The 25,453-nt window shown below is 42.2% G+C and overlaps 1 protein-coding gene across 4 annotated transcripts in view; it reads left to right on the top strand.

Moving 5' to 3' along the window:
* ASIC2 (acid sensing ion channel subunit 2) overlaps window positions 1-25,453 on the top strand; it is a 464,091-nt gene that overhangs the window by 428,980 nt on the left and 9,658 nt on the right. For 3 of the 4 annotated variants that reach the window (XM_020785623.3, XM_078377910.1, XM_073004296.2), the window contains 5 exons: window positions 9,109-9,259; window positions 11,861-11,917; window positions 14,197-14,350; window positions 15,604-15,695; window positions 21,667-21,746. In XM_020785623.3, coding sequence (XP_020641282.2) covers window positions 9,109-9,259; window positions 11,861-11,917; window positions 14,197-14,350; window positions 15,604-15,695; window positions 21,667-21,746 — 534 coding nt within the window. Of the gene's footprint in view, window positions 1-9,108; window positions 9,260-11,860; window positions 11,918-14,196; window positions 14,351-14,472; window positions 14,504-15,603; window positions 15,696-21,666; window positions 21,747-25,453 lie in introns of those variants that run through there. The other variant, XM_078377911.1, reaches the window with a different exon arrangement.

Here is a 25,453-nt window from a genome sequence, read left to right as displayed (position 1 = left end):
TTTCTTAACACGTTATATTAAAACCCTTGTAGAGAAGGAAATGTGAAGGGAGGAAATTCAAAAGAACTGTGCAAGCTGCCTTCCCAAGGAGGTGGTTTTGCAAGGAAACAAAGAAAGCTTAGCTCCAGTTATTTGGCACCACAGCCTGTGGTAGCCTGGACGGCAGGCTGCAAGTGGCCTGAAGAATGATTTTAAACATCTTAAAAGTGCTGAAGCCATCTTACTTGTGTGATTCCACTCTGTGTCTTACATACTGCTGCTATTTCATTTTGGAGTAAACAGCAAAGGCTGTCTTTTAACTTTGGAAGGACAGAGAAACTGTTCACTTCTTTGAGCCACCTGTGGCAGCTTGATGGAGACAGCACAGTTGTAAGTTTCCCTTCCTAGCATATATAGGTCTATTCAGATCAGATCCAAGACATGTTGTTGCCTGAAGCAGAATAGCAAATAGTGCATGCGCATACACCCTACCAGAGTCAATTTGTACCCCAAGCTAGCCATGTTCTTTGGGCACATAAGGCAGACATAGTGCAGAATGAAGCTTTTCTAACCTCTGGTTAGGGCTGGTGCAGTTAGAATTGCAAAACAACTCAGAGGCCATAGGTTTCCCCCCATCCCTCATATATAGAAGTGACAAAATTTGCTGCCTGGATACTGAAATGTGGTTGAAGCCGGGAGCAGGGCTTTAGCGGCCAAAAAAGATAATCATGTAGATTTTCTGTAACTGGCTGAAGAATCTCAGAGAGTACAACAGGATACAAGAAACAACCTAAATAACATTTTTAGCATGGTGCTTATAGCTCAGAAATGATAAGATGCCCATGTAGGCAGGAACTGGGGCTACCAGAGGATTTGGGCCACCAATTCATAATAGAAGGATAGAAGCACCAGAGATCAGTAGGTTTCTGAAGGCAGTTTGCTTTGCAGAAAACACCTTCATTTATCAATTGTTTACTTTATTCACCACATACAGTCCCTGTCCTTTCTTCCAAAAAAACTAGGCACCATACATGCCCATCCTGTTTTGTCTTCACAATAGCCCTGTAAGGTAGGTTAGGCTGAGAATGGGTGATGAGCTCAAAATCACCCAGTAAGCTTTGTGGCGAAGTGGCAATTTTTACTCGGATCTCTCCAATTGTCATCCAACACTTTAACCACTATACCACCCTGGTCCCCTATTCACTTACCCCCTGTTATGTAGTGAGTACAGTGTCTGTCTGGATTTTGTGGATTGATCTTCATTGGGATGGTGGTCCATGAGTGTTGAATATGCCTTAGGAAAGTGGAAAGGAGTTAGGTGGCTTTGGTTGTTGACCAGCTTCCTTCTGGGAGCAGAAACCCCCTGGTCCATACCATCTAGGTGGTGGTAAGCCACGTAAGATAGATTAGGTGCCTGCCAAAAGGTGGCCTAAGAATCCACAGGTGACTCAAACAAGCAAGACAAACTATATATTAGTTTCTTAATGAATGAGATAATGGTCATCCATCCATCTATTAGTCATCATTACTAGAGAAAAAGTAAGCATGTCTCTTCAATGATAAAGATAATAAAATAATCTGAAGTGGCACTGTACCAAGATACTTTGTCTCCGGAAGTAGGTAGGGATGGGGAAATCTGTTAGTTTTACATTCTTCTCATTGTTCTTGTTATGTGCTGTCAATTTGTCCCTGACCTGTGGTGACTCTGAATGAGCAATCTCCCAAATGTCCTGGCCTCAACAGCCCTACTCAGTTCTTAAAATCTCAAGCCTATGGCTTCCTTTAGGTAGTTAATCCACCTTATATTTGGTCTTCCTCTTTTCCTGCTGCCTTCCACCTTTCCCAGTATTTTTCTCTTTTCCAGAGAATCGTGCCTTCTCATGATGTGCCCAAAGAAGTTTCATTTTTACCTCCAAAGACAGTTCAAGCTTGATTTGCTCTAGGACCCACTTGTTCATTTTTATTCTGCATTACACATTTTAAAATTCAGGTACTTTGTCTTCCAAATACATGGATAGTGAATTTAAACTAAATGTTCACACATCTGCACTGGCCAAACTCAATTCACAGCATAGAAATGGACATATTGCACCAGTCTGCTATGTTGGCATTAAAGACAAGTAGACTGTCATAAAAGACAGGTGGCGCCAATCATAATTCGGTATAAATATGTTACTCTTCAACTTGGTTAAATACACAGGTGTTCAAATCAGACTTCTAGGAGTTAAGCCTGTAAAGCCCTAGCACAGTTGGGTAATGAATCTATCAGTTTCATTTGCATTTTTAAAATCTGAAGCTCTTTGTACTTTGAATAAGAAGAAATGAGTGGATTTTACAAAATTCTTATGGAACACAAATTCAAATGAAGTTTACCCTATCAGCTTTAAATGCCACCTTGTTAGTACCAGTGTTGTAGGCTTTCTTATACAGTATTATTCAGACACCTGTACTATTCAAAATCAAGCAGAAATTCAGGAATGCCTGCCATTTGGATTTATGCGTATGTGTATATAAGAGCTACAGCAGCATAGTGGTGAGTGGTGCCTCACTTAACGACATTAATTCGTTCCAGCGAAATCGCTGTAGAGCGAAAACATCGTAAAGCGAAATAAAAAAGCCCATTGAAACGCATTGAAAACCCTTCAATGCGTTCCAATGGGCTGAAACCTCATCGTCCAACGAAGATCCTCCATAGGGGCGGCCATTTTCGCTGCCTATAAAGTGAGGAATCTGTCAAAAAACACAGCGGGGAGCCATTTTAAACAGCCAGCGGCCATTTTAAAACCCGACGATCAGCTGTTTTGATTGTCGTAAAGTGAAAATCGGTTCCCGAAGCAGGGAACCGATCATCGTTAAACAAAAAAAACTCATTAAAAACATCGTTTTGCGATTGCAAAAACCTAATCATCGAGCAATTTCGTCATAGAGCGGGGCAATCGTTAAGCGAGGCACAACTGTATATGCTACACCAGAAAGCTTTCAATTCATATCCACAGCTTAGAGAACACTTTTTTCTTGTTATTTGACATGCTGGCTGGTGGATTCTGTGAGTTGTAGTAACTGGCTACAGGATCTCAGCTCTGTCCCCTTTTTTCCCCTGCGCAACATGACACTTAACAATGCTGACTTTTACTGGAGTGTTGAAATGAGTGATGAAAGTATAAATCTTGATGTGTTTGTTGATGCCACATTTTTGTTCTGCTTTGTGGGACCACAGAGAGCCCCCATAAAATACATTAAAAGGAAAAAAGTATATTTTAAAAATAAAGCCGCCTAGAATGGTCGCAATGACCAGATAGGCGGGGTATAAATGGAATAAATAAGTAAGTAAGTAAGTAAGTAAGTAAGTAAGTAAGGAAGGAAGGAAGGAAGGAAGGAAGGAAGGAAGGAAGGAAGGAAGGAAGGAAGGAAGGAAGGAAGGAAGGAAGGAAGGAAGGAAGGAAGGAAGGAAGGAAGGAAGGAAATAAATAAATAAATAAATAAATAAATAAATAAATAAATAAATAAATAAATAAATAAATAAATAAATAAATAAATAAATGTGTTTTTTTTAAAAACCTCAAAAGCAATCAATTGTAATCCCATATAAACTAGCTTTTGTTATAGCAAAGTGTGTGTAGAAAATGTTGAATATGCTAAAATACTAAAATTAGTGGTTTTGCTGTTAGTGTATCTGATACTTTATTGTAAGGGGGGAAATCTACTGCCAACAGTTGCAATATCCACTAATGGCAATGTATGAGTTTTTCAGAAGGGCAATAGGTGACCTGGCCTTTGGGACTGAGGCTTTGCTCTCTTACATTTAGCTCCAAGTAAAATGCTACCTGAATAGGGAGCCGTCAGCCCAACCTAGCGGCTGTCAGGAAGTTAAACAACCCTTTTTTCTAATCTCTGCTTGTTTAATATTCTGCTAATGGACACATGCTCAGGTCATAACATAAACGATTGAGACATGGACAGTAATGCAACTGTTTGAGACATGGCAAGGAAGAGGCCCCTTGATCAGAACACATTAGCAAAGACAAAGTATTTCAGGCCTCCTCAGCACTATGATCACTCTCCCTGTCTCCGTGACCAGCCATTAGCAAAGAAAATACATACATACTGTACAAACATGCATGCATTGTCAGTGCTGAGGGATCCAGGAATAGTTTTTTTCCCCCAAGTAAAGTCCTTACAACTGCCTCCTTGAGGCAGGGTGGGATTATACCCTGTTCCAAAGATGCATTCACCACTCCCCTTAACCATTCCCCTTACCCACTCCCCTTACCCACTCAGCTAGCGTGGCTTTCCGTATGATATGTTCTGCATACAAATTTAACCAAGAATTAAACCTTTGTCTGACATCTTTGCCTACAGGAAACCATTCTCTCTCTCCATATTCTGTCCTTCTTCTCCCCAATACGGGTCACACATTAGGACACTGAAGTGCTGAGGCATAACCATTTCTTTTAGAACAACTCATAGTTTCTCATAATCCACACAATCAAAGGCTTTGCTGTAGCCTGTAAAGCATAGACTGATCTTCTTCTGAAATTCTTTGATACACTCCACTAGCCAGCAAATATTTACAATATGATCTTGAGTGCTTCTTCCTTTTCACAATTGGTTTTGAACTTCAGGCATTTCTCATTTCATATGAGGTAAAACCCTTTGTTGCAATAACTTGAGCATCACTTTACTTGCATGAGAAATTAAAGCAATGGTTCTATAGTTAGTACGCTCCTTGTCATCTCCTTTCTTGGGGATTGAGTGCATATTGAACATTGGCAGTCTGTGGACCATTGTTTTGTTTTACTTATTCAGCCATTGTTTTGTGTTCCATATCCACTGACATATTCTTGTTAAGATTTTGACAGATACAGTGTGTCTTGAAATAGTTGTATTGGTATCCCATCTACCCCAGTGATTTTTTTCTTCCTAATGTTTCAAAGTAGCTTTTACTTCACTTTCAAGAACTACAGATCCTTCATCACAGGATTCCTCTTCAAAGAAGTTGGTTATCCTTTTATTCTGTGTAGGTCTTCAGTATATTCTTTCCACCTTCTCTTTATTTTTTCCTAGTCAGATAGTGTGATTCCCTGTTGGTCAGTCAGCATTCCTAATCTTGGCTTAAATTTCCCTTTGATTTCTTGGATCTTCTGGAAGAAATCTCTTTTTTTCCCTCCTTTTTTCCTGCTCTTTCTTTGCACTGATTTTTGTAGTAGTTCTCTGTCACTACATAACAGTTGCTGAAAAACTGCATTCATGGCTCTTACCTTTTTTGTATCATCTTTTTTTTTGCTTCTTGCCTGTCTTTTAAATTTTTTTAATGTTTCTTCCATTATTCATCTAGACTTTTGTTTCCTCCAAACATTTCTCAGGAAGCAGGATTTGCCAGAAATCCTTCTAACCTACATTTGGCTGAGCTGCTATCAGTAGTACTGTACTCTGACACGAATTTCTTCAGACCAGGGGTCAGCGCTAGTCCTACTGTTAAGCATACGGAGGTAGTCACCTCATGCAGCAGATTGCTGGGTGGTGTGGAAGGGAGAGTGGCAGCGCCCTCTTATCCATTCTCTCCATTGGAAGAGACAGGTGCATATTTCAGGCAACCTGTACTGCAGTGCTTATGCCAGGCAGTCCTATCAGGTTTGATGACAACATAGTTCTGTCAGCACTGCCAGAGATTCAGCTGCCAGTTTGGTCAGCCTTCATAGTTGGAAGTGGCAAGATGCCTTTTTGCTCTTTGCCTCAAGCAAAGTGTTTTGGGCTACCTTGCAAGGAGTTTGGATAAGTCATTGGAATAAGGCTGTGGTCAGTTTGGAGCCGGCAGCTATCCTTTTTGTTAATGAAGCGACATATGTGCTGAGACTTATAGCACAGAGTGCTGTCCTCTGAAGATGCCCGCCATAGAGACTGGTGAAACGTTAGGAAGAACAACCTTCAGAACACGGCCAAAAAGCCCGAAAAACCCAAAACAACCACTTATAGACCTCTTTAAACACAGACACAAACACCAGGTTGCCTGTGAAGCTCTGTGACTGGCCGACACCATGAAACTTCTAGATTGGTCAGGGCAGGCCTAGATAATAAAAGCCTGGCCAGAAGATAAATGTCCTCTTCCTTCTGCAGTTTTGGGGTCTGGATGTAGTAAATAACCCCTAGGAATCAAGGTTATTATACACACCAGGTCACAGTTCAGAAAAGTTATATTTTTGTACTACAGCTCCCAGCATCCCCTAGCCACTGGCTCATCCCACGAAATTCCCTCCAGCAACTGCTGTTCAGAGGTATGCTGCCTCTGAATCTGGAAGCTCCATACAAACATGAGAGTGAAGCTTAGAAAAATTATTTTCTTGGATTACGACATCCAGAATTCCGCCCCCCTTGCAAAAGCCCACTGGCTGGGGAGATTTTGGGAGATGCAGTTCCAGGAAGGACCTTTCCTAAGTTCTGGTCCAGCTGTATACTTCGATGCAGCCCTTGGCCTCTCCTTAAGGAAGGTGCAACGGTACATTCTGCAGAAGCAGGCAAACCCTCGTTCTTGCCACCTCAGTCAATCAAGGCACATCGCAGAGGGTGTAATTAAGCATTCAGTCTGTGCCTTTCCCCACAGACGCCAGGCCGGCTCGGAAGCAACTGTGGCTCAAAGCCAAGGCTAGCTAAGTGAGAAACTCTGAAACTAAGTATGTGATCATTCCATCATTTCCGTTCCCATCACCTACGTTGCAAACACAGTTTAAACAACTTAATAAGATGTGTGTGGTAGCAAGACTGGAACAGACGCTGAGGTCATCAGAGATGACAATTATTTATTCTCCTTTATTGTACTGTGTAAAACATATGGGTGTTGCTCCCCGCTTCCAGATGACTAAATGCAGACAGATGCTGCACTGTTGTCTTGGCAGAGGAATGCAAATGATGCACGGAAGCCCTTCAGTGGCATCTTGCCACTGTTATAAGATATGATTGGTTCTTCCATCTAGTTGAGCCTCCCCGCTTGGAACTGGTGTGGTTCTTCCGACCAGGCTGGCTCCCTCCACCCAAGGTGGGGTGCTATTCTCATTCCAGCCACTTTGACACTGAGGTGGAGGAAAGGAGCTTGTGAATGGAACCAGACAAGAGGCTGGGTCTAGGCTCACTCAAATGGGTGGATGGATTTTTAATGAAATATTTCTTTTGGCACTTTGTTAAAGTACCCCCATGGTGCTGTCTTAGGTTTGTGTTTTCGGCTGGGAGGAGGAGAGAAAAGCTGGATTGGTGCTGAAGCTACAAAGTCTGCCTGTAGTCTTAAACACGATGGAAGCATAGGAGAAAGTAGCAGACTTTAGAGACAGCCTGTGATGGAGGAGGGAAATTATTAATTAATGTGAGCCCTGAGTGTCACAGCAGGAGTTTCTTTCACCTCTGGGATTATGTAAATTAGCATGGTTTGTTTGATGATTGGTCTTCAAGACTTAAGCACAGAATGCCTTTGAAGTCTGATTGCATAAACAGAGAAGACTAGCACAGTCTGTACAACATTAACCTGTTCTCAGCACTGTTTACAGGGTTGTCTCTAATGTCTGTTTCTAGCTTGAGGCACCAATTCAGTATCCACTTGCCCAGGAAGAAGCCTTCTTGAATTCAGCTGGATTTACGTGTGAAGAGTCATGCACTGGATTGCACTGTTGATCAGATCAGGGTCTCCTAGGTGCTATGAAGATTTCAAATTACACATAGAATCACTGGGACAAAAAAAAAAACCACACAATGACTCATTCACCATTTTTAAGAAGTATAAATTTCAGCTGTAATCGGGATCTATTTTCAGCCTTAAGCAAACACATAATTCCGTTTTTAGAGAATAGAAGATAAGCATGGCAGGTTTTTTATTAGCAAAGCTAGAGATTCATTTTAGGTGATGTAGCCAGTTAAAAAAATCAATAGAATCCAAATTGGCTAGCATTGCCTTTAGAGGAAGGGAATATAACTCTCAAAAAGTAAAGACTCACCTTCAAATGATAGATTTGGTTTCGCAGTCCTGTTTGTTCTTAAACAGGTAAATTAGTTACTCTCCAAGACATACAAAAAGCAAAGGAAACTAAGTGGGTCCACTGAAAATCTTCAGAATCTCATTTTGAAACAGTGGCATGGCCCACTAGATAGGTTGTACAGAAGCTTAATAAATAAGTCTCTCCTGCATCCTTCACAACTAAGGTCCAATATGAACTTTATCAGCAGCTTCCTCTCTTTTTTTGTTCTTTTGTACAGACCACATTTCTTCAGAGTGTAACATATATATAATTTATTGCCACCTTGCATACAAATCCACATAAAATCAGTAGGCCATAAGATTTTCTACTAGCCCACCTAGCTGCACAAGCCTGTGTTACTGCCTCACAAGATTTTGATAGCCTAACAAGAACTGTAACAACAGTAACAACAACATGATCATGTTTATGTTATTCCCACTCAGTACAGATTACTGGAAACAACTGTGTTTTCCTAGAAGAGCAGAGAATACACACACTAAGGAGCCGAATTTAAGATGCAAAATTTTAGGCTGAAACCTTTAGCTCGTTTTTCTGAGAACTCATATTAAACGCAAGCAAGGTTTTTCAAACTCCATTTCCATCTGGCTTTGCGCCTGTTTTTAATGCGCTTTTGTTGATATATCAGCTACAACCCTACCTAGACAGAAATAGCCTGGCAACAGTTTTTCACACTCTGCTAAGCTCTCCTTTTGATTACTCTTAGAAAATAGTCCAGAAATGTCAGATAGTCAAAAGCGGAGTGGCTAGATATTTAACTTGGAGACCGATTAGTACATCCACATTATGCCAGCAGTGGAGCATCTGCTGTGGGTGCCACTCTGGGCTCAGTTCAGATCACTGTTTTTTATAAAGTCCTCAGTAGTTTTGGATCCCTCGAGACACATATCCTCGCATATATTTGTCCTGGCGCACTGTCCAAAGCCATTAGGAGTGGATTATTTGAATTTGCCAGCAGAGAGGGGCTGAAATGAATTTGACCCAGGGGCAAAAGAAACAATGTGAGATGGGCGAGGAAATGTCCTTACTGAGGCTCTCAGGTTTCCCATATTTTTAAGAGGTGAGTCACTTTTTTTGACGCATACAAAATTAACCTCCCTTCATCCTTTTGCAGCTGACGTACCTTCCGCCTCCGTGGGGCGAGTGCCGCTCATCAGACTTCGGCCTGGATTTCTTTCCCATTTACAGCATCACTGCTTGCAGGATTGATTGTGAGACCCGATATGTGGTGGAGAACTGCAACTGCAAAATGGTTCATATGCCAGGTACGTCTCTGAGAAGGAACTACCATTATCTTTGAAGATGCTTCTTCCCTGGTTTCTGCAGTTGCAGTGCTACCTGGGACTAGCAAGAGTTCGTAGGAAGAGTAATTTCAAAGCCCAGCATACTCTACATAGGGTGCCTCCTAGAGAACTGCCTCTTCCATGAACTCTTGCGAGTGACAGGTTGCATTGTGATTCCCAGGGTGCTCCAAGGCAATACCCGTGTTGTTCAAAGGCTGTCAAAAGCATGCAGATAGGAGCATCTGCTGTTTCTGTGCTCCTGCTCCCAGAATTCAGCCTGAGGGTTTCTGGTTGAAATCTAGGTGTGGAAGTCCAAAACAAACATCTGACAGTCCCATCCCTAAACAATATTAATCTTCATAGCAGTGACCATCCTGACAGCTCTAATCTTAGCAGCAGCCTCCATCATAGTTGTGCGTACCATACTGATGGTTTCCACCCTGACAACAGCAATGACCTCTATTGAGAGCACTTACCTTGTTTGTGCCTGCCAATTTGGCCCCTTCTGTTTCAACCCCAGCCTGGGGGCCATCCAGACTTGCAGCCACACCCATCAGGTCTGGTTGGGAAGGGGGCTGTCACTGCCCCTAAGAAAGGACATGGGGGAAGGTCAAAAAGGTATCCATCTACTGGAACCAGTAATTTGCAGGGAGTCCAATATTGTAATAAGGATTGTGTGACCAGCTTCTGGAGCTGTGGTTTTGCCTGCTTGTTGTTGTTTAGTCCTTAAGTCGTGTCCGACTCTTTGTGCCCTATGAACCAGAGCATGCCGTACACTGCCTCCCGGAGTTTGGTCAAATTCACGTTGGTCGCTTCGTTGACACTGTCCAGCCATCTCATCCACCGTCGTCCCCTTCTTCTCTTGCCCTCACATTTTCCCAACATCAGGGTCTTTTCCAGGGAGTCTTCTCTTCTCATGAGATGGCCAAAGTATTGGAGCCTCAGCTTCAGGATCTGTCCTTCCAGTGAGCACTTAGGGTTGATTTCCTTCAAAATGGAAAGGTTTGTTCTCTTTGCAGTCCAGGGGACTCTCAAGAGTCTCTTCCAGCACCACAATTCAAAAGCATCAATTCTTTGGTGGTCAGCCTTCTTTATGGTCCAGCTCCCACTTCCATACACCACTATTGGAAAAACCATAGCTTTGACTATGAAGACCTTTGTCAGCAAGGTGATGTCTCTGCTTTTTAAGATGCTGTCTAGGTTTGTCACCATCTGCAGTGATCATGGAGCCCAAGAAGGGAAACTCTGTCACTGCCTCCATATCTTCCCCTTCAATTTCCCAGGAGGTGATGGGACCAGTGGCCATGAACTCAGGTTTTTTTATGTTGAGCTTCAGACCATTTTTGTGCTGTCCTCTTTCACCCTCATTAAGAGGTTCTTTAATTCCTCCTCATTTTCTGCCATCAGAGTGGTATCATCTGCATATCTGAGGTTGTTGATATTTCTTCCGGCAATCTTAATTCGGCTTGGGATTCATCCAGTCCTGCCTTTTGCATGATGTATTCTGCATATAAGTTAAATAAACAGGGAGACAATATACAGCTTTGTCATACTCCTTTCCCAATTTTGAACCAATCAGTTGTTCCATATCCAGTTCTAACTGTTGCTTCCTGTCCTACATATGATTTCTCAGGAGATAGATAAGGTGGTCAGGCACTCCCATTTCTTTAAGGACTTGCCATAGTTTGTTGTGGTCCACATAGTCAAAGGCTTTTGTGTAGTCAATGAAGCAGAAGTAGATGTTTTTCTGGAACTCTCTGGCTTTCTCTATAATCCAGCGCATGTTAGCAATTTGGTCACTAGTTCCTCTGCCCCTTCGAAATCCAGCTTGTACTTCTGGCAGTTCTTGGTTCACATACTGCTGAAGCCTACCTTGTAGGATTTTGAGCATAACCTTGCTAGTGTGTGAAATGAGTACAATTGTACGGTAGTTGGAGCATTCTTTGGCACTGCCTTTCTTTGAGATTGGGATGAAGACTGATCTTTTCCTATCCTCTGGCCAATGCTGAGTTTTCCAAACTTGCTGGCATATTGAGTGTAGCACCTTAACAGCATCATCTTTTAAGATTTTAAATAATAGTTCCAGTGGAATGCCATGCCCTCCACTGGCCTTGTTGTTAGCCATGCTTTCTAAGGCCCACTTGACTCACTCTCCAGGATGTCTGGCTCAAGGTCAGCAACCACACTATCTGGGTTGTCCGAGACATCCAGATCTTTCTGGTATAATTCCTCTGTGTATTCTTGCCACCTCTTCTTGATGCCTTCTGCTTCTGTGGGGTCCATACCATTTGGAGGGTTTGATATGTCACTTTGCATGGAAGACACAGACTCTGTGACACATACACAAGATTTTGCAGTTAAGTTGTTATCTCACTTGGTTTTCCACAACCTTATTTAAATTCCTGGTCTTCAAAAACGTTTTGATATCAGGGAAGACCGTTGTTTCTGCTGTGTCCATCACTTAATTTTTGTTCCCATCCTCCTAAAGCAAAGACTAGTTTTCTAAGCATTACAAAATGAAATATCGCCATCACTTGAAACTTGTATTTAAACACTGGTTGCTGTATTTTTTTTTTCTTTCAGGAGATGCTCCATTCTGCACACCAGAGCAATATAAAGAGTGTGCAGAACCTGCACTTGGTAAGTTCCAAAGGACAGGAGATTACCTCACCATCAGTGTAGTCTATCACTTAGGTCAGTGGTGTCGAACTGTGGCCCTCCAGATGTTCTTGGACTTCAACTCCCAGAAGCCTTCACCACCACCTCTGCTGGCCAGGATTTCTGGGAGTTGAAGGCCAAGAACATCTGGAGGGCCACAGTTCGACACCACTGACTTAGGTTTTTTGGAAAGGGTGCACTTCCCTTGGGTCTCCATGGCTGGGGAGTTGTTGAAAAGCCCAGTGGGTTGGAAATAGAAATGCAACATTTGTTTTAACATGAAGAAAGAAACACATGATTAGGGGTTTTTGTCACGGTTTTGGCGACAGTAAAATACGCAGAGTTATTGAAGACACTTTACCAGTTCTTCTTGTGTTGCAAGACGGTTGTATTGACAAGTATTTACAGTTATTTACAGGCAGGCATCTCAACAGCATGGCAGGAACACTTTATACAATCTGGCAGCATGCATGGCAGCAAGTGATAGTGGAGGAAGAGAAAGAGGCAAAGACACAGTCCACTTATATACATGTACATGGCACATTCAGTCCAATCAGAATACAGATGACTTCATCCTTTTGCACCTGGTCTTCTCCTGGTTTCAAGTCATTGCATCAGCTCCAGAGTGATTCAGCATTCTCACATCTGTGCACAATGGCAGCTCGTTAATGAAACACATATACAGGTTCAGGCCTATAAAATTTCTATATTCTGACAGTTTTATCCACTTGCTTAGTTTCCCAGGCCCTTATTCCACCCATTACCTCCACAAGGCCTTATAGCAGACTTGCCTCAGATGTGCCCTGGGGTGGTTTCAGGATGATGCATATTTCTGTGCATTCATTGCCTGCCTGAACTGCCAGAAGCACTGGTGCTGTCATTGCTGCTTTCTCAATTGCATGGGGGTTGGGTACTCTGAGGGCCCCCAGCTTCTCCCATTTGAATATGAGGATCAACCCACAGCTACAGCCTCCCCAATATATTGCCACTCTAGCTATGGGCTTCACGCTGGCTCACATAATTTGCCTGGCCCTGAAACCCCAGACTCTTTGGGTACCAGGGATTGTGGAGTCACTCATAAGCTTTGCTCCACTCCTCTTGGTCCTCATCATCCGTCCCCTTGGACAGGCCAGCCTTCACTTTCATAGTCCGCTCTGCACTTCTTCCAGAATTTTCCCATGCTTCTCCACCTGGTGACCTCACTTCCTCATCCTCTAGGGTCCTGTTACTTTTACTCTCATGGTCAGTGGGCATTGGGGCAGTGGTGCCTACCACCAGTTAGAGAGTAAGGGCCACTGAGTCAGGTCAGCAGCATTGCCATCTCCTCTGCCCTTTCATTCATGATAGGTGATAAGGAGCTTGCAGAGGTCAGCCCATGACACGAGGTGCCTGCTCACTGTGAGATCTAAAATTAAGAATGTGCATTCTAGAATTTTTGAAATAGCAAGGAAATCACTTTTGAAAAATGTGCAGAATACACTTTGTTCCACACTCGGCAACAGCAGGTAGCCCTTACAGGCTGACGATTAAAGAGCAGAGCTTCAAGGGCAGATGGCTTGGTTTCCAGGCACATTTCAGTCACAATACTGCTGTTCGTGATCACTAGGCATGGGATTTCTATGAAAACTACAAGATGTTGTGGGATTGGTAGTCCCTCTGCTCATTAGGGTCTGTAAATGGTGATTCTGAAAAAAACTACAAATGCCACAACCCTTTGTGGTTCCCCAAGAAACCGCCTCAACCCATTCTCTCACTTTGCAGTAGCTGCAGAGAAGAACATGCTGGGTCTCTGGTGTGTATAGAGAAGCCCCTCTGAAGACTTGGATTATTTGGCTACAGGTGCCCGAAGTCTGGCTGAGGGAATTCCTGGTGAATTGTGGTAGTTGTAGTGAAAAAATGTATGTGAAAACCCCATGCCTAAGCTGCAGGGGAAAACTGAAATGAATTTGTGGGAGGAACCTCACACATATTCTTTTTTTTTTAATTGCAAATTTGAATTTGGTTGTAAAATTTCCAGTTTTTACTTTGTTCTAATTCCAGATTGTCTCAGTCAGGCATTGGGAGCAGTTGATTGATAGCTACTCCCATCAGTCTTAATCAGTATAGCCACTGGCCAAGGGCTGATGGGAACTTCAGGCCACAACATCTGAAGAGCTGTACAGTCTTTGATGTAGGCAAACCTTTGATTTCATCCAGCAGGGCAGTTCCTTCTGTGTTGCTTATGAATAAGACATTAACAAAGCTCCCACTTTGCCTTGCAGTGGTTCTTGGTGAAAAGGACAGCGGTTATTGTGTGTGTCAAACGCCATGTAACTTGACACGTTACAACAAGGAACTCTCCATGGTTAAGATCCCCAGCAAGACCTCAGCCAAATACCTAGAGAAGAAGTTCAATAAATCAGAAAAATATATATCGTAAGTAATGTTGGTCTAAGCAGGAACAGTGGTTATGCCAGGGAAACTCAAGGGAGGGCACATGGTATAACGACACATAATATGGTGCTTCTTTGAGAGGTTTCAGCTACCTCATGTTCCAGGTCATCAAGATTCAGCACTTGAGGAGATCTTTGCCCATTTCGAGTGGTTTAGAAGCATGTGTTGGTCCAAACCAGAGAGGCCTTGGCCTCTACAGCAGCAGATGATGATCTGAGGAGTCAGAGACAGGTGAGGAAGAGTTAAGAATGAGGGCAGTCATAGAAAATGGGGGAGTGCTCGAAAAGCTATATAGTTAAGTTAGATCTATCAGATCACCCTGACCTTGTTTTATTGTAGAAACTATTCAGGGTCAGGCCTGCTTAGTAATTGGATAAGAGACTACCAAGGAATACAGGATATTCTGGTTAGAGTAGGCATGTGCCATTCATTTTTTATTTTTATTTTTTTGTTCGTTGTGTTTTTCAACTCCAAACCCCAGAATTCTGGGAGTTCCTTCTACCAGACCTACACCTATATTGCCTTTTCTTGGAGCAAGGCTAAGCTTTTATGGCCTAGGATAGGCCAAGCTCTGGCCTAGTTTCCTGTTAGAAAAGGAAATTGCCCCAGGAACCCTCAGCAAACAAGCCCAAATTCTCCCCCCATTCCCACAGGCTCAGGAAATTGTACAAGCTGTAGTTCAAAAAGATGACTTTTCCAAGCTGTTCTGTTGGTCTAGTCTAGAGCATCTGGGTTCAGAGATAATATACACATGAATACCATTTGCTTGGGGGGGGGGGGACAGCAGAGTGAGCGGTTCATTTCAGGTCCCTTTTTTAAAGGTTTCCTGGGAGCACCTGGGTTGTGGGCTACAAGATTATGGACTAAATGATTCTTGAGGCTGCCTAGAAGCTATAAGCCATGGGTGGTAGGAAGCCTATGTTATTTCCTGTGTTGTTGGATTTGAGTTCCCATCAGCTCTAGATAACATGGCAAAGTTCATAAAGGTTGGGGTTCTAGTTCAACACCTTAAGGACCACTTGTTTCCCATTTCCAACATGATTACTTGATCTTTCCAAATAAAGTTGTTCTCGACTCTGCTCAGACACAACACATATCATAGGCTATTCACTGAGAAGACAGTACACGCTTACAGGTCCCTAAAATTTTAACATCAAGAACAGTAATAGCACCAACGTTACTTGCTGTCATAAGAACAACTTGGTCCTCTTGATCTGCCTGTTTTCTCTCCTTAGTGAGAATATCCTTGTATTGGATATATTTTTTGAAGCCCTCAATTATGAGACTATTGAGCAGAAGAAAGCATATGAAGTAGCAGCTTTACTCGGTGAGTAAAAAGGGTGTGCAGGTGGGTGGGCGGGAGTGTGTGTGTACAACATGGATCAACTTTGGGCACATCTGGATTTGCTTGCCCAAGTTGTCAGACCCACTTTCTATGTGCTTGTGGGTAGTGAGGCAATTGAAACATTAAGTAAAGCAATCTGGGCGAGAGGATAGGGGACAAACAGCAGTAGGAGTAGAATCTCCTTGTCACTCAGGCCACTGAAAAAGCCTGCTCTAGAAGCCTTTGTAGTGGACTACACTATTACCTGATCTATTTGATACATCACTATGTCTTTAATGAATGGGCATAACTATAGGTAGACACGCATAAAACGTAGCTATACTTAGCATGCAAAATGCTGTTGTTCTGTGGCTTAGTTCTGAGCATATGTATATAGAGTGGAGTTATGCTCTATGTGCTCAATGGGGAAATGGCCACATTGGTAAGAATTGCATTTGTGTATGTTCATGTGTGTCCACAGCTGTAGTCCCTAGACATCAAGCATATCAAACCCCTTGATTCTGTGCCTTTGCTTTACCCAGAGTTGGGTAGTGGCATGCAGATTCAGTCACTGACTGGCAAACAGAATTCAGCAGAGGATGAATGGCAAGTTTGAGTCTCGACACTGTTGAGAATAGGTCTAGAATTCATGTGCTGGCATAAATCCACCTTCATTGTGATGCTAAGGATTCTACCCTATTTTAGCCATTGTACTAGCATATCTGGGATGTTCTGCCAGTGCATCCATCACTGGAAAAGTTACATTTTAAACTCTTGGAACTTGGAATGTAGCAAGTACTTGAAATATGTCATATTATTTGCGATTTTCTGAATCTCACCATACAGAGCCTTCCAACTGTGGCTTCCCCCTGCATCACTGAGGTTTCCCAGATTCTGTGTTATATTTATTGTGTAGTCTTGTGTTTTGGTTGATTGGTTTTTCATGCATAGTTCTGCATGGAAAAATACTGAATTCTGTGCTGCTTAATCCCTTTTCCAGTCAATCCTACACAGGCAATATACCTTTCTCCACAGAAGGTGCCATACTCATGCATCTGCCCTTTCCAGAGAATCCTGCACATCTTTTTTTTTCTGTATGAGGTGAATCCTACACCAGAAAAGATGTCATTCTGCACAGGAATTGTAATAATCTGCACAGTTTAGCATTTTTATGGGAAACATGACACCAAACATCCAAAAAATCCCATGCAGTTTCTTTCAAGATTTCTTGAGCGGGTGGGATCTTATATAGAGAAAGTTTACTTTTGAAGAGAAAAGAGCGATTATTTTCTGTCGTTTATGATTGGAAGGGAATACTTCCAAATTTGGAAGGGGGGTGTCCCTGAAAATACTGAGACGTGACTCTCCACCCTACTCAGAGGCTAACCTGCACATAGGGCAGATGGTTTGCATATCTTTCCTTCTCCCTTAGAATTTCAATTCTGCTCAGATCCATAGTCTCTGTTTTTCTCTTTTTCCCACCTCTCCGTCTCCAGCTTTGAATTTCCATCCATCCCTATGTCTCTGTGTTAAAAAAAAAAAACACCTTGATTTGTTTGGTTTGTACAAATCATAGTTTTTAGGCCATGGCTATTTTTGGGATTAAAAGAATCAAGTCTAGTTTCTGTTTATTTATCCCAATCTTTTGTAAATGAACATTTAAGCAAATACCCTATTCTCAAGGTTCTTCAAGATTTTCACTTTGCAGACAAGAAACGGAGAGCTTCTTACTGGCTTGTGTAGAACTAACTAGCAAGAAGAAGAGGAGGGATCTGTTAATGTGTTCATCCATAGACACTTCACAGAGGTCCTACAGAGTCTTGAACTGGAACAGCAGGAGTAAAGAAAGTGCAATGATAGTTCTTGAATAGGGAAATGAAACCAAATGGGCAGAGGCATGATAACTGAGAAGCAGGTTGTAACACCATATCAGAATCACAGATGGCTCAAGATTGGAAGAGGCTGGCTGCAAATGTTCAGGGATATAAACTCCAAAGAGTTTTTTAAAAACCTAGAGAGGTGGGGGAAGTGCTTAGAAAAGTTACTCTTTTGAATTGCAGTTGCACTCCAGCATGTTCTGTGCTGGCCGGAGTCCAAAAAAGTAACATTTCCAAGGTCTGAAGCTGGGCAGACAGCAACAGAATTGAATGTACAGCCTTATGCATCCTTCCCTAAGAATAGGTATCATTGAATTTAATGAGATGTCTGAGCCAGTGCTACAAGGCTATAGCTGGAAAGGCCAATATCAAATCAAAATATTATAAGAAAGAAAGCAGGGAACAGGTGCTCACCAATGATATAAAAAGAAACAGTGGATTTAAACGGCAGAGAATACTTTTGGGTGATGGGTTAAGATGAAGTTGCTCATTCTTTTTTTTACAGCTGTAGTACAAATAGCCTAGAGAGGTAGTAGAATCAATTCATTCACTTTTTATATAAAATTTAGACTGTATTTGTGCCTATTGTGTTCTCGTGCTTTCTTTGTTAGCCTCTTTTTATTTTTTCCACACTTCTTTGTGGTGGAGCATTTTATTATTGGCAACAAAACCCAACTGTAGCCTCACATTATCAGATAAAGTGCTACTGCAGCTTTTGAGTGTTCCTGTGTTTTTAATTTAACACTTCCCCTGCAGCCCCTTTTCTTCTTCCTGATCAGAGTGAGTGAGGGTTGTGATGAAGATCCTATTAATTGCACATTGAATAGCTTCTCTTCATTTTTCCAGTGTCATTTTCTGCTCCTACAGGCATCAGAGTGTGTTAATTAGTGGTTTCCTTGCAACAGGCTATTTGGTTATGCCCAAATTAAAAAACAAACAAAAACAAAACAGTTAGATGGGATAGAACATACTCTTAAGTGCAAGGTCAAGAGCCAAAACTGGAGATTGAGATATAAGAGTCTGAATGCACTGCTCTGCTGTTCAGGCAAGAGTGGACTACCCTGTTCTATTTGAGCTAACCTTCTGGAGGCTTAATGCTGCCTGTTAATCATAGGGTCTGGTATTGCTATCTTCTTAAGTTGGTTTCCGAAGAGGATTCTTCAGTACAGAATAAGGAGATCCGGGCAAATCACTACACAGCTCCCTACCTCACTGTGATATTCTTGGTTCCATTCCTAAAGCCCCTGACTGCAAATGATACTGCCAAGACTGGGTCAGAAAGATTATCTCCTCCCCCGAATGGCCATATGGTTTGTCTTTGGTAAATAAAATAGAGCCTTTTCTTCTTGTCTCAAATCTAGGCACACACTTACCTCTGAGAAATATATTCTGGAAGCAAATACAAATGGTGTATTTAGAATTTACAGTAGTGCCCTCATATCTGTGGGATCCGTATCCATGGTTTCACCTATGCACCATGTAAAAATATTAAATTAGGAAAAAAAACAGAAATACATATTTCCATGGTGTAATTACCAGAACTGGCTGCTAGAGGGAACACGAAACAATGCTATATACAGTGGTGTCCTGCTAGACAGTTACCCCACATGACTGTTTTTTCGCTAGACATTGGCTTTTTGCGATCGCTATAGTGATTCGCAAAACAGTGATTCCTATGGGGGAATTTCGCTGGACAATGTTTGGTCCCTGCTTCGCAAACCGATTTTCGCTAGATGATGATTTTGACAGCTCCCTCCACGCTCGCAAAACAGGTGTTTTCGGGACCTAAGCTTCGCAAGACAGCGATTTAAACAGCTGATTGGCGGTTCGCAAAGCGGCTTTCCTATGGCCGATCTTCGCTAGACAACGATTCTTCCCCATTGGAACACATTAAACAGGTTTCAATGCATTCCAGTTGGGAAATGTTTTTCGCTAGACAATGATTTTGCTAAACAGCGATTTCAGTGGAACGGATTATCATCATCTAGCGAGGCACACTGTATAGGGTTTGCTCTTTTGTGCAGGTTTTTGGCATCTGTCGGGGGGCAGGGCTTGGAACTGCTCCCCCACTGCCCTACTGTACAGTTAAGTTCCCAGGAGGGAGCAGAGTCTATTTGCTATACATCAGGCCCTGGTGATAATAGTGTTTGCATTTCCAGAGCACAGCACCTCTCAGTCACTGAATGTATACAAATGTACATGTCTATGGTAGCGACTTTAGGGATTTTTTTTTTCATCCCCATATTGCCTTATGAGCTTTGCTTCAGTGCAGCTTCACAACTCAGGTACTGAATAGGACTCAGTTTTGCCTTCTTTCCTCTCGCTCAGTGCTTCCCAATCTTGAGTCCCTAGATGTCTTTGGACTACAACTCCCAGAAATCCTGGCCAGTGCAGCTAGTAGTGAAGGCTCCTGGGACTTTTAGTCCAACAACATTTGAGGACCCAAGGTTAGGAGCCACTGTTCTAGCCTATGCTTTGGGCAGGTTTTTGAAGAAAACAAGCAAACAAAATATATATATATATATTTATATATTTATTTAATTTATATCCCGCCTATCTAGTCACGGTGGACTACTCTAGGCGGCCAACAACAAAGATAAAATACAGTAAAATAAAACAACAAATTACAAAACAATTAGAGTAAAGAAACAATAAAGGAGAAAAGAAAATCAAAAGTAATCTGGTGAGAAGGCCTGCCGAAACATCCAGGTCTTTAATAGATTCTTAAAGGTGCCCAGCGAGGGAGCTCCGCGAATACCAGGAGGTAAATTATTCCACAGGCGAGGAGCCACTGCCGAGAAGGCCCTATTTCTTGTTTTCTCTTTTCGGGCCTCCCTCGGCGTTAAGCTCCTCAGCCTCACCTCCTGGCTTGCCCGTGTGACCCGGGTAGAACTTGGTGGGAGTAGGCGTTCCGCCAGGTATCGAGGCCCTAAACCTGAAATTAAAAGTTCAGGCCAGTGGCATGTTCATCAAGTTAAATTCCCGTGTTAGCTATCAGTCACCATGAATTCCATCCAGGTCAGCAAGTGGGTTGGTGGAAAGAGCCGGAACAATCTGTCTCCCCTCCACCCACCTGCCTCATATCTGTACTAAACATGAAGGAAGAAAAGAACCCTTTGTGACCAGCACAGAAACAAATTGAGCTGATATAGGACAGACAAGACTATACCATCCCTCCTTCCTCAGTCTGCTTCATATTAAGACTAGGGATGTGAACAATATTTGCTCAGGTCTCGTCAATTTAAGCTGTTTTAACACAACCAGACACCCAATAAGGAATTTCCAGGGCCTACTGGATGCTTTGCCTTCAGTGTGTGAGCAAAACAAGGAAGTCTCTCTTTTTTTGACAAAGATTTCTAAATTTGGGCAGTGTCCTTTTACTTTGAGAAGCAAAACACACCCAAAACGCAACACAGAAGAACTAGGCAATTGTTCAAAAACATGCAAGAAAACCATCCAGCACTTCTAATTCTTTAAACTCTAAGAAATGCAGCAATCACTGTCATAGTTTTGTACAATGCACACTGTGATGTTATTTGCACAGAAAATGTTCTTGCGAATGTGAAAAAAAATTATTTCAGACCAACGGAAAATATGTAGCCAGCAGATGAGGCAGGGGAAAATATTTTCCCATTGTTATGCACAAAAATAAGACAAAATTTAAATCCTTAGAATGGGCAAATGTTCCATTTTCATTTCCCCACCCCACCCCCATACTTTTAAATGTTGTAAATTCTCAGCTATCCAGGTTTAAATTCTCAGCTATCCAGTTTATTAGAATGTATGCAGTTTTTGTTAATTTTTTTCTAAAAACAGCAGGCCAAATGAAATTTTTATCCATCTTTGCTTGACAGAAGGTCCGTTGTCTGTTTCTGACGGGCTGCTAAGGAACTAATAGCCTGCATTTCTATACTTGAGGCAGGGCCTTTTTCCTTACCTCAAGTACAGGCAAGGAAAAAAGTGCAAGCTAATAAAAACCTTTGCAGCCTAGTAACTATTCTTAGCTTATGTGCTCGTTACCCATTGTAGGTACTCCTGCATACCCCAATGTGCATGAATAAAATGTCTGCTTCCATGTTTCCATTCTCCTTCCCCAGGTGATATTGGAGGTCAGATGGGCCTTTTTATTGGTGCTAGTATCCTCACCATTCTGGAAATATTTGATTATATTTATGAGGTAAGTCATTTTTTTCACTGCTGTAGTGAGTTACACCTTCCCGCTGTTGATCAGCTATTCTGTCATTAACCAGAATAATGGAGACAAAAGGAGCCCTTGCTTGGCCCAGCCCCACTCTGCCAAGTTTCTTTAAGATCAGCAGCTATGCAAGGAGGAAATGTCTTCTTCTATGGACCCATCTTTGACCCATTTGTATGTTATGTTCATTTTTCATTTGACTTCCTTTTTCTGTTGAAATATAGATGGAATGTAAATGTAATAAATAATACTATCATTTATACCTGCACCCTTCCTGCCTACTGAACTTACGTCTCACATGTCCTGCATCCCCATATTCCCTCTTCCCATGCACAGCTTCGTATTTCTAGCCTTTATGACTGGGGTCGGCAGTTTCTAGGGGTTAGGGGGTGCATTCCCTCTTCTGAAAAAAGCAGTCCCCTGCTACGGTCCTGAAAAAAAAATTAATTTTTTGCCTTTAAGGACATTGATCGTTCTCCAGAAAAAAGGTCACACTTCATGTACTCCTTGGTTTGAAGGGAAAGCGTTGTAAAATAATGCCATTTTTGATGACAGTGTTTGGGACAGGTGATGCTATAAGGGGCTGGTGGGGAATACATGTGAGCCATAACCAACTTTGATTTATGATTTCTTGTATTTGAAAACCCCCAACCCATCTCCTAGCCAAATAAGTCAGCCTTTATAGTTCCATGATAAATCTGTTTATTGTTACAACTCTGAAATCATGTATTATTTCGAAACTGCAATTCAAAGATCTTGGTGCACAAAATCCAAACTTTAGTTTCAGATCCCTGCTATAAAAATCAGTTCGGTTTCTGGATTATGAGGATCTTGCAACTGTGTGTAGTAAAACATTGTCAGTAATAAATTATTACTACCAATTCTAAACATAAGTCACAAAATTCTAACTCAACATTTTAAAAAGAAATCTATTGATTTATTTAAAAGAATTTTACCCTGACTTTCTTCTTGAAAGGACCCAAGGCAACTTACATCATTAAAAGACAACAGTAAAGGTAACAACAGTGAGTGTAGAAATACTAAAAAAGATCAAACAAATACCACTTTAAAACCTTTTTTGTGGTTGTTTAGTTGTTAAGTTATGTCCGACTCTTCGTGACCCCGTGGACCAGAGTACGCCAGGCTTTCCTGTGTTCCACTGCCTCCCGGAGTTTGGTCAAATTCATACTGGTAGCTTTGATGACACTGTCCAACCATCTCATCTTCTGTCGTCCCCTTCTCCTCTTGCCTTCACACTTTCCCAACATCAGGGTCTTTTCCAAGGAGTCTTCTCTTCTCATGAGATGGCCAAAGTATTGGAGCCTCACTTCAGGATCTGTCCTTCCAGTGAGCACTCAGGGTTGATTTCCTTCAAAATGGATAGGTTTGTTCTCTTTGCAGTCCAGGGAACTCTCAAGCGTCTCCTCCAGCACCACAATTCAAAAGCATCAATTCTTCGATGGTCAGCCTTTATGGTCCAGCTCTCACTTCCATACATCACTACAGGAAAAATCATACCTTTGACTACACAGACCTTTGTTGGCAAGACTATGTCTCTGCTTTTTAAGATGCTGTCTAGGTTTGTCATCGCTTTCCTCCCAAGAAACAGGTGTCTTTCAGTTTCGTGGCTGCTGTCACCATCTGCAGTGATCATGGAGCCCAAGAAAGTAAAATCTGTCACTGACTCCATATCTTCCCCTTCTATTTGCCAGGAGGTTATGGGACCAGTGGCCATGATGTTAGTTTTTTCTTTTTATGTTGAGCTTCAGACCATTTTTTGTGCTCTCCTCTTTCACCCTCATTAAGAGGTTCTTTAATTCCTCCTCACTTTCTCCCATCAGAGTGGTATCATCTGCATATCTGAGGTTGTTGATATTTCTTCTGGCTTGGGATTCATCCAGTCCTGCCTTCCGCATGATGTATTCTGCATATAAGTTAAATAAGTAGGGAGACAATATACAACCTTGTCATACTCCTTTTCCAAATTTGAACCAATCAGTTGTTCCATATCCAGTTCTAACTGTTGCTTCCTGTCCCACATATAAATTTCTCAGGAGATAGATAAGGTGGTCAGGCACTCCCATTTCTTTAAGAACTTGCCATAGTTTGTTGTGGTGCACACAGTCAAAGGCTTTTGTGTAGTCAATGAAGCAGAAGTAGATGTTTTTCTTGAACTCTCTGGCTTTCTCTATAATCCAGCGCATGTTAGCAATTTGGTCTCTACTTCCTCTGCCCCTTTGAAATTCAGCTTGTACTTACAGCAGTTTTCGGTTCACATACTGCTGAAGCCTGCCTTGTAGGATTTTGAGCATAACCTTGCTGGCATGTGAAATGAGTGCAATTGTATGGTAGTTGAAGCATTATTTGACACTGCCCTTCTTTGGGATTAGGATGTAGACGGATCTTTTCCTATCCTCTGGCCACTGCTGAGTTTTCCAGACTTGCTGGCATTGATTCTCTACCCCTTGCTGTTTGTGCTGCTCAGCCTGTGTAGTACTCAAACTGTACCTGGCCTGAGTAACATGGTACGTAATTCTTCTAAATTCACCCTCCTTGATGATCCACAAACACTCTTGTGCAGAGGTACAAGCACACCCACATACACATCTGCTTCTGCACATCTCTGAATTGGTCACTTGACTAACAAAGATTGAAAGAGGACAGTGTGGATACCATGCTAATGCAGTTTCACAAACAAAGAGCTCAGGGAAAAAGAGTCAGTCAGATGATTGTCTCTGAGTCTCTGACTCCTCCATCTTAAAATAGGCCCTGCCTGGCTCCCTTTGCTGTGTGCTAGTTCTGTCAGAGCCACTTAGCCAAGGATCTTGTTCGGTGTAGCTGGATGCAAGCTCTTGAGGTTGGCACATGCTGATGAGATACTCAAGAAGGAGCAGGGCTCCCTCTGCAGAAGACTCTTCGGGAATGGATTGAGATGATTTTGTAGATGTTAGAAGCAAAACATCAGGAGCTATAGCCTTTAGTTTGCAAGATCCAAGTAGGACTTTTAATGATAGCACCTTTTGGAGGCCATAAATTTAGAATCACTATAAGTCAGAAGGAAAAACATATCAACAGTAACAGCAGCAGCAGAAACAGACCTGCTTCATGAATCCTTGTTTCTCCCCTATATTTATTCTCTCTCTCTCTCTCTCTCTCTCTCTCTACACACACACACACACACACACACACACACACACACACACACACACACACACACACACACACACACACACACACACACACACACACACACACACACACACACACACACACACACACACACACACACACACACACACACACACACACACACACACACACACACACACACACACACACACACACACACACACACACACACACCCAGAGGCTGTCTCTTGCTTTATCTCCCTCCTCTGATCCTGATTTTAAGCAGTTCTTTCTTCTTCTTCTAATTACCGTATGGTTAAGTTTGAGATTACTTTCAGATCAATTGAGTTTAAAACCTGAAGTGAGCCCACAAGTCTATGTAAACAAACACCATCACCAAGCATTGTCTCTTTCAACTTCCTCATACTGCCAGGAACCTGCAGATTGTCATCTTTCTGCACCAGATGTGGGGAATGTCTAGCCCCTGGCCCACTTGTGGCTAATGGGTCTCCCCAAAGACCTTCACATAAATGCCTTATAATCTGTCTTGTGTAATAACA

The sequence above is a fragment of the Pogona vitticeps genome, chromosome 6 (assembly GCF_051106095.1).
Source record: "Pogona vitticeps strain Pit_001003342236 chromosome 6, PviZW2.1, whole genome shotgun sequence".
In the NCBI taxonomy this organism is placed as follows: Eukaryota; Metazoa; Chordata; class Lepidosauria; order Squamata; family Agamidae; genus Pogona; species Pogona vitticeps.
Note: the sequence above shows the minus strand (reverse complement) of the source record. Positions and strands in the feature narration are given on the sequence as shown.